Below are 14732 nucleotides of genomic sequence, written 5' to 3'. Positions count from 1 at the left end.
GGTGTGGGCTAGCCCCTGTTGGGATGGGGTGGGCTAGCCTGTGTTGGGCTGGTGTGGGCTAGCCCCTGTTGGGATGGGGTGGGCTAGCCCTGTGTTGGGCTGGGGTGGGCTAGCCCCTGTTGGGATGGGGTGGGCTAGCCCCTGTTGGGATGGTGTGGGCTAGCCCCTGTTGGGCTGGTGTGGGCTAGCCCCTGTTGGGCTGGTGTGGGCTAGCCTGTGTTGGGCTGGTGTGGGCTAGCCCCTGTTGGGATGGGGTGGGCTAGCCCCTGTTGGGCTGGTGTGGGTTAGCCCCTGTTGGGATGGGGTGGGCTAGCCTGTGTTGGGCTGGTGTGGGCTAGCCCCTGTTGGGATAGGGTGGGCTAGCCCCTGTTGCGATGGTGTGGGCTAGCCTGTGTTGGGCTGGTGTGGGCTAGCCCCTGTTGGGATGGGGTGGGCTAGCCTGTGTTGGGCTGGGGTGGGCTAGCCCCTTTTGGGATGGGGTGGGCTAGCCCCTGTTGGGATGGGGTGGGCTAGCCTGTGTCGGGCTGGTGTGGGCTAGCCCCTGTTGGGATGGGGTGGGCTAGCCTGTGTTGGGATGGGGTGGGCTTGCCTGTGTTGGGCTGGTGTGGGCTAGCCCCTGTTGGGATGGGGTGGGCTAGCCTGTGTTGGGATGGGGTGGGCTAGCCTGTGTTGGGCTGGTGTGGGCTAGCCCCTGTTGGGATGGGGTGGGCTAGCCTGTGTTGGGCTGGTGTGGGCTAGCCCCTGTTGGGATGGTGTGGGCTAGCCCCTGTTGGGATGGTGTGGGCTAGCCTGTGTTGGGCTGGTGTGGGCTAGCCCCTGTTGGGATGGGGTGGGCTAGCCTGTGTTGGGCTGGTGTGGGCTAGCCCCTGTTGGGATGGGGTGGGCTAGCCTGTGTTGGGCTGGTGTGAGCTAGCCTGTTTTGGGCTGGTGTGGGCTAGCCCGTGTCGGGCTGGTGTGGGCTAGCCCCTGTTGGGCTGGTGTGGGCTAGCCCGTGTTGGGCTGGTGTGGGCTAGCCCCTGTTGGGATGGGGTGGGCTAGCCTGTGTTGGGATGGTGTGGGCTAGCCTGTGTTGGGCTGGTGTGAGCTAGCCTGTTTTGGGATGGTGTGGGCTAGCCTGTGTTGGGCTGGTGTGGGCAAGCCTGTGTTGGGCTGGTGTGAGCTAGCCTGTTTTGGGCTGGTGTGGGCTAGCCCGTGTCGGGCTGGTGTGGGCTAGCCCCTGTTGGGCTGGTGTGGGCTAGCCCGTGTTGGGCTGGTGTGGGCTAGCCCCTGTTGGGATGGGGTGGGCTAGCCTGTGTTGGGCTGGTGTGGGCTAGCCTGTGTTGGGCTGGTGTGGGCTAGCCCCTGTTGGGATGGGGTGGGCTAGCCTGTGTTGGGCTGGTGTGGGCTAGCCTGTGTTGGGCTGGTGTGGGCTAGCCCGTGTCGGGCTGGGGTGGGCTAGCCTGTGTTGGGATGGGGTGGGCTAGCCCCTGTTGGGATGGTGTGGGCTAGCCTGTGTTGGGCTGGTGTGGGCTAGCCTGTGTTGGGCTGGTGTGGGCTAGCCCCTGTTGGGATGGGGTGGGCTACCCCGTGTCGGGCTGGTGTGGGCTAGCCCGTGTTGGGCTCTGATGTGGGCTTGTTGTGGGCTAACCCGTGCCCACCTTACCCACCGAATACCCACATGGGCCAATGGGGTCATGTTTGCTGGGACCCATGCGATTCAATTTAGCCATCAAAGAGCTTTACAAGATTTCAAAACAAGCTTTTTGTCAAAAGTGTGTTCATCTTAAATGAAGACTACACAGATTGACAAACTACTAAATAAATGGGTTTTCTAGTTAATGATTTCTTTACATGGCTAAGGTCCAACTGCATTTCATTTAGAATTGTACCTTTCATCTGAGTATGCATATAACGTCCACAAAGTAGTGCAAGATAACGAGTCAAACTGAGATAGATAAACAGCTCATTACTGTACAATATTGTGCAATACTGAAGCCCATTGATGATCGTATTGACCATGACATCTAGCCCTAACTCTACCTTCTTACTAACCTCTTCTTGATGAGGTCCAGGGCTGATCCGATAAAGCCATCCTTCATCTTGTAGATCTTGGCTCCGTAGCTGGAGAGGTCAGTCCTGTCGAGGAGCAGGGCTGGGCAGCAGCTGGAGGGGCCCTCAGCACTCTCCCTGCGTGGAGGAGGGAAGGGGACTGAGGAGGGCCTCGGCACACTGAGCTCCACACTGGGCCTGCTGACTTGGGCCTGGGTATGGTCCATGGTCCCCTCCCCCTGTGTCTGACTGGAGGGCTGGAGGGGAGAGCGAGGAGTAGGGCCGGTACATATAGCCATGGTAGAGACTGTGGTCTGGATGCTGGTTGTTGGATGGGGAGTGGGTCCGGTAAAGATGGGAGTGGCTGAGTTGGTAGCACTGGCTGTGGGAGCTGGCGCAACCACCATCACCCTCTCCTCTGCTCTTAAGTCTGGATGACAGGGTGGTGGTGGGGGAACCCCAGGGGAGCTGTCACTCTGCCTGGCCTCTCCACTGCTTGTCCCCTCCCCGCTCCCCATCTCTTCCATCTCTCCACTGCCTATCCTCTCATTGCTCTCCCTCTCCTCCTTCAGTCCCACAGTGGGAGACTGAGAGTCTCTCTGTCCCAATAGAGCTGTCTGAGTCTTACAGTCTCTGCCCATCCCTGGGGTCTGACTGCCAGTACCAGGCTCTGGCTGTTGGTTTATTGAAGCTGTTACTGTAGTGACATTACCCTGGCTCTCTGTCTGTTCACCCTCTCCCTCTCTCTGCCTCATCCTCTTAAACTCCTCAAAGGTGGGGATGTGCAGGCGGCCCATGGGGGGTTTCTTGTGTTCGGCTATTATCTCTGCACAACTCCCAGCGACAGAGATGGACTCAGTGGTGTAGGACTTGGTCATGTCTGGGGTCTGCGGGGTATCAGGGGAGGCATGGAGGGCCAGGTTCGGGGTGCTGTTCTGCCGGCGGAGCTGCAGGCGTCTCAGAACCTCTTTCTTGATTTCCTCAGGGCTGGTGATGCGCCGGACACACAGGGGTTTCCCAACGTACCCCTGGTAGGGCGATGAGTGCCTCTCTGAGCACCCCCCCAGGATGGGAGTGGTACTGCCTCGGGTTATCTGCGGTCGAAGAGGCTTTAGGGGTTCTGCCGCTGCCCGGGCACTCTGGAGGCGGAGCTTCTCCCTTAACCCCTTCCTGGCGGTGGTGGTAGCATTCACCCCCCAGTCATCCACGCCGGGGAACAGCCACTGGGGGAAGAGGGGCAGCTCCTTCCTCCCCAGACCCCCCAGACCTCCCCTCAGACGAGCATTGGGGTAGAAGGCAAGGGTCTCAGGACTGTAGCCCTGGGGCCCTGTCCCCACCGGGGACCCATCGTACCAGTGGCTGGTGGCAGTGCAGCGGAAGATGAACTCACTGTCCATGCTGCCCCTGTGGGGGGCGCTATAGGGGGAAGAGTAGAGGCCTGGTTCAGACACAGAATTACTCCAGTTCAGGTTCTCCATGCTGCGGTAGAGTCTAGTGCCGCTGTCTGGGTTAGTGTTCACACAGGGCCCTGCGTGGTCCGGCTCCAGGCCTAACCCTGACCCTAACCCCAGCCCAGAGTCAGGCCCCCTGGGTGGGTGCTGCACACTGTTGGTGGAGCAGTAACGGAGGCCAAGATTAGTCAACAGGGCACTGCTGTTACACCGGGGCATGACGGGGCACTGGCCTGGGTAAGGAGGGTAGGGGGGTACGCTGTGGCCTCTGAAGCCAGAAAGGGGTTGGGGAAGGGGCAGGTCGGTGAGGCTGAGGCAGGGCTCCAGGTCCATGGTGAGTCCAGCGGTGCAGGTGTAGCCCGCAGGGCCGTGGCCGGGGGAGCAGCCCGCTGAGGGGTAATCACATGGCGGAGGGGCCTTCACGTCCGGCATGGCAGCAGTATGAGCCACCATACTGCAGAGAGAGGCTCTGGGAAACTTGCCCTAAAGGACAGAGAGGAGACACAGGGGAATGAGCTGGGAGATGTACGTACGCACGCACATACATACATACGCATGCACACACACACACACACACACACACGCACACACACACACACGCACACACACACACACGCACACGCACACGCACACACACACACACACACACACACACACACACAGTGCCACAGTGCATATATGCGTGAGCTGTACTAACACATTTCAGGAATTTCATTTGAAGGACAGACACTGAGGGTTGTTGAGATAATCCTTGAAATAGCAAATACATTCCATACTGTACATACAGCAAATGTTATGAATGAGATAAAAATTATTTTCAAAAACATTTTGACCTTAGCGTGATGGTTGAGCTTATGTGAAATGTTGATCAGTGTTGTGTTCGAGACCACCTATAGGGAGACTGGTTCAAGACCAAGACTGGAGCAAATCGAGTCCGAGTCAAAACCAAGACCAGAGAGGGGGTGAGACTGAGTCAAAACCAAGACCAGAGAGGGGTGAGACCGAGTCAAGACCGAGACCGGGAGGGGGTGAGACCGAGTCAAGACCGAGACCGGGAGGGGGTGAGACCGAGTCAAGACTGAGACCGGGATGGGGTGAGACTGAGTCAAGCCCGAGACCGGGAGGGGGTGAGACCGAGTCAAGACTGAGACCGGGATGGGGTGAGACCGAGTCAAGACTGAGACCGGGAGGGGGTGAGACCGAGTCAAGACCGAGACCAGGAGGGGGGTGAGATTGAGTCAAGACTGAGACCGGGAGGGGGTGAGACTGAGTCAAGACCGAGACCAGGAGAGGGGGTGAGACCGAGTCAAGACTGAGACCGGGATGGGGTGAGACCGAGTCAAGACTGAGACCGGGAGGGGGTGAGATTGAGTCAAGACCGAGACCAGGAGAGGGGGTGAGACCGAGTCAAGACTGAGACCGGGAGAGGGGGTGAGATTGAGTCAAGACCGAGACCAGGAGAGGGGGTGAGATTGAGTCAAGACCAAGACCAGGAGGGGGGGTGAGATTGAGTCAAGACCGAGACCAGGAGGGGGGTGAGACTGAGTCAAGACCGAGACCAGGAGGGGGGTGAGACTGAGTCAAGACCGAGACCGGGAGGGGGGGTGAGATTGAGTCAAGACTGAGACCGGGAGGGGGTGAGACTGAGTCAAGACCGAGACCAGGAGAGGGGGTGAGATTGAGTCAAGACCGAGACCAGGAGGGGGTGAGACTGAGTCAAGACCGAGACCAGGAGGGGGGTGAGACTGAGTCAAGACCGAGACCAGGAGGGGGGTGAGACTGAGTCAAGACCAAGACCAGGAGAGGGGGTGAGACTGAGACCAAGACCGGAGAGGGGGTGAGACCGAGACCAAGACCGGAGAGGGGGTGAGACCGAGTCAAGACCGAGAGGGGGTGAGACCGAGTCAAGACCGGAGAGGGGGTGAGACCGAGACCAAGACCGGAGAGGGGGTGAGACCGAGTCAAGACCGGAGAGGGGGTGAGACCGAGACCAAGACCGGAGAGGGGGTGAGACCGAGTCAAGACTGAGACCGGGAGGGGGGTGAGACCGAGTCAAGACCGGAGAGGGGGTGAGACCGAGACCAAGACCGAGACCGGGAGGGGGGTGAGACCGAGACCGGGAGGGGGGTGAGGGGTCCGAGACCGAGTCAAGACCGAGACCGGGAGGGGGGTGAGGGTTCCGAGACCGAGTCAAGACCGAGACCAGAAAAATGCAAGTCCAATTCAAGACCATGATTGTAATTGTGTCAAATCGCCACCATAATTAAAGTTCAAAATGTCCAGTATTTCTGTGTTGATAAGTCAGAACAACATATGGATTCTTTAGACAGCCAGAATGCTGAGAGATATAGAGAGACACTCTACTAATGATCACTAACCCAAACAGGTCTATACTAGAAAACAATACTAAATATGTTACAACTTCCCCAGTCTCCACTTACTAATAGTGAGCGTTCAACTTTCAAACAACTTCCCTCACTCTTCCCTACCAGCCAATCAAGGAAATTCTTATGCTCAGACTGAATGGGAGCTGATGATGAGTTTTTCACTCCGCTGGTCTCAGCTGGTCTAGCAAAGAAATGATGAGTCCTCATTGTCAGAGACCCTCAATCTGTGGTCTGGAGACAGGAATCGAGTACTACAACACTGATGTTGATACTGTGGTTTTGGCCATGTGGATAACCACTGTCCCCTCCTCCAAACAAGTGGTTCCTTCCCTTAACTTGAATAATCACATTCATTTCAAAAAATGACATCGCTCCGCAGCAATTAATAAAAGAAGGGGTTTATTTCCCTCTCTCTCTATCCGCTTGGGCCATGACGAAAAACGAGAGGAAAATAAAACATGAAGCTGAACGGACAGTAATAAAGACTGCCACTTTGCAGTTATCCTTCGGCACTCATTCTACAAATCAGAGAGGAGCAGTGGATTAGGAGGAGAAGAGAGAGGGAGAGGGCAAGAGAGAGAGAGGAAAGAGAAGACAAAGACAGAGAGGAGAGGAGAGGGAAAGAGAAGGAGAGACAGGGAGAGAGAGAGAAAGAGAGAAAGAAAGAGAGAGAGAGAAGAGAAAGAATGAAAGAGAGAGAGAAGAGAAAGAATGAAAGAGAGAGAGAAGAGAAAGAATGAAAGAGAGCAATAGTGCTGCGTAGTGGACTAACTCCTCTATCGCTGTAATTAGTACAAATTGCATGGCTGGGGGCCAGGACAGGGCCATCCATATAGCTAGCTAGCTACCTCTCTGTAATCTTCAGCACGAATTAGGGTCAAAAGACAGACAGCACTTAGTTATAAAACAGGGCTGCGTTAGGCAGAATCATCATCCCTCATCCCTCCCTGATGCATAGATGAATGCAATAAGATGAGGTTTATTTGCCAATGCACCCCTCCCCTCTTACCAGCTGGCTCTATGGCGCTAGAGAAAAACAATAGCTTAGTTTGACGGTAGATAATAAGTATATTAATATTCTTAACATGCTGGAGGTAAAAGAACGATATTCAGGTTTAATTTAAAACTCTGTTGGGCTGGATTGAATGAGCTGCGTGCCTTGACAAAGGCTCTGGTATTTATCTCTGCATCTAAATGTACGCAGGCAAGTGGATCCTTTCAGCGCTGGAGGTTGTCGTTGTCAATCATTCTTGTGAAAGCCCTTTCTGCCCCGGGTTGTGTTCTCGCATGTGTGTATCTCTCGCTTTTCTTCGAAAAAAAGTACTGATGTGAATATACAGACTTCATTTAGGAGCGTGTCTGATAAGCGTGTGCGAGGTGTGTGTGTGTGTGTGTGTGTACGTGTGTGTGTACATGCGTGGCGTACGTGTGTGTGAGAACCAATGTCTCTGAATCTTCTCTCCCTTTCTGATTGAATTACAGCTAATCTAAAGGCACACAGTGAGGCAGGCTTTATTAGGGCCTCGACTTTCCCTGCTCTCTCTGCTCCTACTGTCACTGCCACTAACCAGGGTGTATTTCATCTCCTCTGGCTCCATAGTAAATCAGTCATACTGATCCTCTGTGAGGAGAAGAGGGACCCAGTTAATAAGAGAGGAGAGGAGCTAGTCCGTAAATGATATGGGAAAGTGTTGTTTTTTCTGGAAGGTGACTTCCTTTCAGTGATGGTTGAAGTAATTCTCCAAATACTACTGAGTCACACCAAGTTTCACGTTTTATTAGTCGTATGTCATAATATCAGGTCAAGATAGTCATTGATTTCTTCTTAGCACTCCTTAGTGTGTGTGTGTGTGTGTGTGTGTGTGTGTGTGTGTGTGTGTGTGTGTGTGTGTGTGTGTGTGTGTGTGTGTGTGTGTTGAATCACCTAGATGAGTCAGTGTGTGTGTGTGTGTGTGTGTGTGTGTGTGTGTGTGTGTGTGTGTGTGTGTGTGTGTGTGTGGTTTTGTGTTAGGTTTTTGTGTGTTGTGTGTGTGTGTGTGTGTGTGTGTGTGTGTATGTGTGTGTGTATGATCACCTAGATGAGTCAGTGTGTGTGTCTAGCTCTCAGGAGGTTACACAACAACCTCAAGCATCATATTCCAGTGATCTATCATGTTGGTAACCCAATCCTCTGATCACCACCCGTTAAGCCCAGTAGCAGTCTAAACTTACCCCATTTGAATCAAATCTCGGTGGCCTTGTTCTCCTTCAGTTTAGCCTCCTGGTCATTGGCTCCATCCCAAACACACAGCCTCTTTGGTTTCTTCACAGCCTGTCTTCAGTGAAGAACAACAGTGTGTCTAGTCTAGAGATTACAGCATCCAGATACCCAGACAGTCCTGGCCTGGAGCAAGAAGAGAGAGATACAATTCCATCAACAAGTGGACTCAATAGAGTCAAATAAACAAACCAGCAGAGACAGCTGAAACGAGTATTTCTGTCTTCTATGAGGTAGTGATGGGGGAATAAATGTATAGTTACATATTGGGATATTATTTTTGATGATATATCGTATCGTATAATTTTGACAGTATCACAATCTTATTTTTGCGCTGGTTGGCTGTACCTGAACCAAAACTCTGAAACAAAACTATTTTTCCTTCATAGCTTGTTCTCCACCTTCTTTTTCAATAGGAAGCCAATTTGTTTTCAGCAATCGTGAGAATCACAATAAATATTGTATCGGCATCTAAGTGTCATGATAAAATCATACCGTGAGGTCCCTGGCAATTCCCAGCCAAAGGGGGTGGGGGAGGAGAGAGAGAGAGAGAGAGAGAGAGAGAGAGAGAGAGAGAGAGAGAGAGAGAGAGATACTTCTAGATGTATTTGATAGTGTAAAAAAAGCCGAACTGAACTGAATTAGCCGTAAGTGAGTAACATCATTAGAGTTTGATTACTAGTTCAGGGAAACACTGATGTTCACACATCCAACTCTAACCACTCTATCATGCAATTCAACTACTGGGCTTCAACGCTGAATGATAACATTACACAACATTTTCCACCATGATAAAACTGCACAAATACAAGACCAACCAGGACAGTCGAAACTACACATCTCATGTCAAACTACACATCTCATGTCAAACTACACATCTCATGTCAAACTACACATCTCATGTCAAACCACACATCTCATGTCAAACCACACATCTCATGTCAAACTACACATCTCATGTCAAACCACACATCTCATGTCAAACTACACATCTCATGTCAAACTACACATCTCATGTCAAACCACACATCTCATGTCAAACCACACATCTCATGTCAAACTACACATCTCATGTCAAACCACACATCTCATGTCAAACTACACATCTCATGTCAAACCACACATCTCATGTCAAACCACACATCTCATGTCAAACTACAGACAACTCTAAAGAACTGAAAGGATCGCACAACTATTTCCACAGAAATAGAAGGCAGAAAATATCACAGAAGCACATTCTTACCTAGTTCTAAACTTGCTTCAAGCCTCTAGAATATATTCCTATGTCTTCCATTCCAAAGGACCCTATCCCATCCTCGACACACACATCTCTGCATCCTCAGTCATCGTAGCTACCTGGGAGAGACAGAGAGTCTAAAAGCAGCACAGCATAGTCACTGACGGCACACGTTACTTTTTTTAGAAGCCAGCCAGTTTCCATTTGTGACAACCCCCTTGGTAGGTAGCAGGGAGGGGGGAGAATGGAGAAGCAAAAGCCTGAGGTTTGACAAGCCAAGTGCCTAGAATGTAGAACGTGAGGCAGCAGCATCAGAGGAGCTGACACACACACACACACACACACACACACACACACACACACACACACACACACACGAGTTTCAGCCCAGTAGCTTCTTTCATCTATCTTTAGAACCATGGTGGTACTGCTCACTTCACATCCTGCATACCACAACAATATCCTGATCTGACCCACATTGCAGCTGTGTGTGTGTATAGTCTGTTTGGACAGGCGTCAGAGTCATTTCTATCCAGTATGTCATGTGGGACATCACTGTCACTGGATACCAGTGCCACACTGAGTTGACTGTAGTGTATTAATTACTTTTCGGTGTGTGTGTGTGTGTGTGTGTGTGTGTGTGTGTGTGTGTGTGTGTGTGTTTGTCTGTGTGTACCAGTATCCCATTGAGCATTAACCACTGAGCACTCTTACACAGTCTATAATTATGTGATAATAACATGGCAGTTAGTTGTGACACCTCCTCCAGCCGTTCCTATCCAGGGAGAAAAGAAACACACACATGAGTGAGTGTGTCTGCCTCAAATCATCTCCCTGCCCTGGAGGACAACCAGGAAGGAGAAAACCACTTTGGCAGAAATAAAGACCCAGGGACACTCTCTCTCTCTCTCTCTCTCTCTCTCTCTCTCTCTCTGTCTGTCTGTGCTGTTGTACGAGTGTGTGTGTGTTTGTGTGCCCGTGCATGTGTATACTCTGCGGGTGGTAAGTGTCTGTCTGTCTAAACATCATGGACCACTATGATGGCCCAGCAGGTGTTTTTAGGCTCATCCTCCATACTGTGTGACTACTGTGTGAGTGACAGGGAGCACCAGCAAACCCAGCTGGAGAGCAGGGAATGGCCCTCCCTCACTCTGCCATGTGTTCAGTGTTCCCTTCACTGACTTCTCAGTACCAAACTTGGGTGGGATCCGTGGTGGTGTGTGTGCAAGCCAAGCCCTGTGCAGTATACAACAGCCTGTGTCATTTGGTGGCATTGAGCCTGAAAACATGGACAAAACCTGGCCAGTTGGAGATTTGAAGGCTCAGCCTCAGTCACTCTGCACTAAGACCAAGTGACTGTTCACTAGACAGTATCCACACACAGGAAAATGTCTTGGTTCTTCCACCACCATGTTATTCTCAACGACTGTGTCATGTGTCACTGCTGCCATTATAACATTGACCTCTGACAACAAAGTTATGGTCAAGACAAGAGTTCGAAAGTAGGACGGCTATGTGGATGGTTAAAAGGTTGAGAGGTAGCTGGACTATGAGACATGTTTAAACTGTTAGACATGCATTTGTTAATTCAGCAAAATCTCTTATCCAGATTGTCCTACGGTCAGTGAATGCAATATCTTGGGCCTTGGATAACAGTACAAAATACAGGTATCATCTAGGCCAGGGGAGTGTCAGCGGGTTTCTGGGTTTTCCTTTCAACTAAGACCTAGACAAGCAGGTGAGGGGAGTTCTTTACTAATTAGTGACCTTAATTCATCAATTAAGTACAAGGGTGAAGCGAAAATTCGCAGACACTCTGCCCTCCGTGGAACGAGTTTGACACGTGATCTAGGCCTATCCACTGGTGTGTCAGCTATACCATATAGGGTCTTTTCACGTTGTGCTTTACAATAAGCCGAGACAGACGTACGGTGAAGTTGCCATTATACAGGTGCAGTAACACTGCTAGGTCACTGGAGCATCAGTAACACCTGTGTCCTTCAGTAAATGAGGCTAGTAATGTACCCAGGCCAGGACTGAAGTAAAAGAAAAGGCCAGAACAAGGATCACTGGAGATGCAATGTTGAGGCCCTTTGCTCCACTAGGAATGAACTCACTCAGACCAGGTTCCCTGTGATGACTGATCTGATGGTATGTGGCAGACTGGCAGTCAGTCAGTCAGTCAGACAAGCTCTGTCTTAGAGAGCATGTCTGGTCAAGTGGGAACACTCCTGGCAGTAAACACATTATTAGATGCTCGATATAGTCCTGGGTTCAATCCCTACCTCCACATTTTCTGCTTCCTCCTGATCTGTCTCCTGCCTCTATTTCCATACTGTCTGAATAAAGCTCTAATACTACAAAAGCAGGGTGGAATACCACTCTTCTTAAAAACACATTAATTTACATTTTAGCAGACTCTCTGATCCAGAGTAAATTACATGAGCAATTAGGGTTAAATGCATTGCTCAAGGGCACATTGACAGACTTTTCACCTAGTCGGCTCTGGGATCCGAACCAGCAACCTTTTGGTTACAACACTGTTAACCGCTAGGCTACCTGCCTTAGTTTAGAGAGCAAAACAGAGTGGCCATGTTGGCATTAGATTCTACAAACTGTCTGTCTTGCGGGCTGGGGGAAAGGATCCAGAGATTGCGTCTGATCTGATCATGTAGCAATCTGATAGGCTGGAAGCCTTGGATACCAAGGGTTTATTGATCGACTAGAGATGCTTATCGCCAATATCTTATGTAACACAACCATTCATTCACATGACCCTTCAATGGAATACTGGTCTCACCGAGGGAATCAATCTCCAGATAATTTCACTAAAACAAACCACATGCACTTAATAGTTACTGATGGAATCTAATAATGGAAACACATTATAAACTGGGTGGTTTGAGCCCTGAATGCTGATTGGCTGACAGCCGTGGTATATTACGGGTATGACAAAACATTTATTTTTACTGCTCTATGTCACACCCTGATCTGTTTCACCTGTCTTTGTGATTGTCTCCACCCCCCTCCAGGTGTCGCCCATCTTCCCCATTATTCCCTATGTATTTATACCTGTGTTCTCTGTTTGTCTGTTGCCAGTTTGTCTTGTTTGTCAAGCTAACCAGAGTTTTTGTCTCAGCTCCTGCTTTCCCCAGTCTCTCTTTTCTCATCCTCCTGGTTTTTGACCCTTGCCTGTCCTGACCCAGTACCCACCCGCCTGACCACCCTGCCTGCCCTGAGCCTGCCTGCCGTCCTGTAACTTTGCCCCTGTTGCTGTAATAAACATTGTTACTTCGACACAGTCTGCATCTGGGTCTTACCTGGATACTCTAATTACGTTGGTAACCAGTTTATAATAAAAATTAGGCACCTCAGGGCTTTGTGGTATATGGCCAATATACCACGGCTAAGGGCTGTTTCCAGACACTCCGCGTTGGGTCGTGTATATGAACAGCCCTTAGCCGTGGTATATTGGCCATATACCACACCTCCACGGATCTTATTGCTTAATTTTAGGCCTCGCATAGCTGAACTTACACCAATAAAATGGTGCGCTTGATGTAGGTCTATATATGAAATAACACTAATTGCCTTTGGAAAGGACTGAAATTACACAGGTTTATGGCTGCTTCCTCTGGCCCCTCTGTTTATAATACGAGAGCACAGGACACAACACCTTCACAGACACTAAGTACACTGAGTATAATGGCTAACTGTATGTAGCTCTGGATAAGAGTGTCTGCTAAATGACTAACATGTAAACGGGAGAGGCTGATTAAAAAGTCAAACACAGGAGGCTGATATAGGTGCAGGCAGGGTCATAAGATGCTGGGATCCTGATGAAGTGGAGTACCTCTCCGTCTCCTGTCAGCCCTAGAGCAGGGGGGAGGGGGGAGGGGGGGGGAAGGAGAGGGTAGACAGAGGGGAGTTGAAAGTAGAGGAGGGGTGGAGAAGAGGTGGATGGGGAGAGAGAGAGGAGGGAAGGCAAGGGAATGAGAGGAGATGAGAGAGTGGAGGGGAGAGGAGGGAGGGAGGAGAGATTACAGAGAGAGAAGTGGTGGGAAGGGGTGAGTGGATCCTGACAAGCCATCCTTACTGTAGGTGCAGACAGATGAACACTCTTCAAAGTAGGAGGAGACAGAATACTCAACCAGACGAGAGAGAGAGCCTAAATGAGAGCGAGATGCCAGGAGAAAAAAAAGAAGGCATAACCTCCATTTCCCCACCTCTCTCCCCTCTCATCAGTCAGAGAAATGTAGGTTAATAAGAATCATCCCGGGCTCAGCAGTCATCAACTCCTACTACAACTCTCTCTACAGAGTCTCTCTACAGAGTCTCTCTACAGAGCACCACCAGGGTATAGACGACTAGCATAGTAGCGTTCTGGCAACATCAAAGGTCTAACGTGGAAGTCTGGAGTTAATTAGGCAACATGTCCCTGGGATGTGTGTGAACTACAAGGCCATGGGGAGGAGAGGCTGTGTAGAGGGGGTGTAGTTTAGACTCAGAACACAGAGAATGCACTCTACATTCTTAGAAAAAGGGTTCCAAAAGGGTTCTTTAGCTGTCCCCATAGGAGAACCCTTTTTGGTTCCTTTCTACAGAGGGTTCTACATGGAACCTAAAAGGGTTCTACCTGGTACCAAAAAGGGTTCTACAAAGGGTTCTTCTATGGGTACAGCCGAAGAACCCTTTAAGGTTCTAGATAGCACCTTTTTTTCTAAGAGTGTACTATGTTTCCCTTTTCTCATTATTTGTTTATTTGTTATGTGTTTATTTAACCTTTATTTAACTAGGCAAGTCAGTTAAGAACATATTCTTATTTACAATGACGGCCTACCAAAAGGCAAAAGGCCTCCTGCGGGGCCGGGGGCCTGGGATTAAAAATAAATACAATATAAATACAGGACAAAACACACATCACAACAAGAGGGACACAACACTACATAAAGAGAGACCTAAGACAATTATTGAGCTGAGTCAAGCCAAGTCAAGTGCTGTGCTTGTCTGGTTACGAATCCACCACAGTCGCTTGAACCATGCTGGAAAGGACAATGTGAAAGGAAAATATCTGAGCCAGACCAGCACTGTACGGGTCAGTGTTCAGGAGAATGTAACGTTACAGAATGATCACATACAACTGTATTGTGTAGAACAGACATGATTGTATGATTGATAGAATAAGGAATCATGTCATGTCTATTCTTTATTTCTATCTGCATTGTGCAGAACGTTTCACATCACTGATTACAGCTCAGGTGAAGGCTGGGCATGTCTCTGTTCTGTTCCTGGACGGTGAGTGGGCGGAGGTCATTCATTACCGTCCACTGAATATTTCACCAGTCTGAGTTGTTAACTGGCTCTATGAATAA

The 14732-nt window shown here is 50.3% G+C and overlaps 1 protein-coding gene across 3 annotated transcripts in view; it reads right to left on the bottom strand.

Moving 5' to 3' along the window:
- The window catches only part of LOC106586423 (uncharacterized), a 77256-nt gene that overhangs the window by 23699 nt on the left and 38825 nt on the right, over positions 1 to 14732 (bottom strand). For 2 of the 3 annotated variants that reach the window (XM_014173658.2, XM_014173659.2), the window contains exons 2-3: positions 8078 to 8249; positions 2032 to 3962 (exon numbers count right to left, since the gene is read on the bottom strand). In XM_014173658.2, coding sequence (XP_014029133.1) covers positions 2032 to 3932 — 1901 coding nt within the window. In that variant the 5' untranslated portion in view covers positions 3933 to 3962; positions 8078 to 8249. Of the gene's footprint in view, positions 1 to 2031; positions 3963 to 8077; positions 8250 to 9366; positions 9564 to 14732 lie in introns of those variants that run through there. The other variant, XM_014173660.2, reaches the window with a different exon arrangement.

Source organism: Salmo salar, chromosome ssa25, assembly GCF_905237065.1.
Source record: "Salmo salar chromosome ssa25, Ssal_v3.1, whole genome shotgun sequence".
Lineage (NCBI taxonomy): Eukaryota > Metazoa > Chordata > Actinopteri > Salmoniformes > Salmonidae > Salmo > Salmo salar.
Note: the sequence above shows the minus strand (reverse complement) of the source record. Positions and strands in the feature narration are given on the sequence as shown.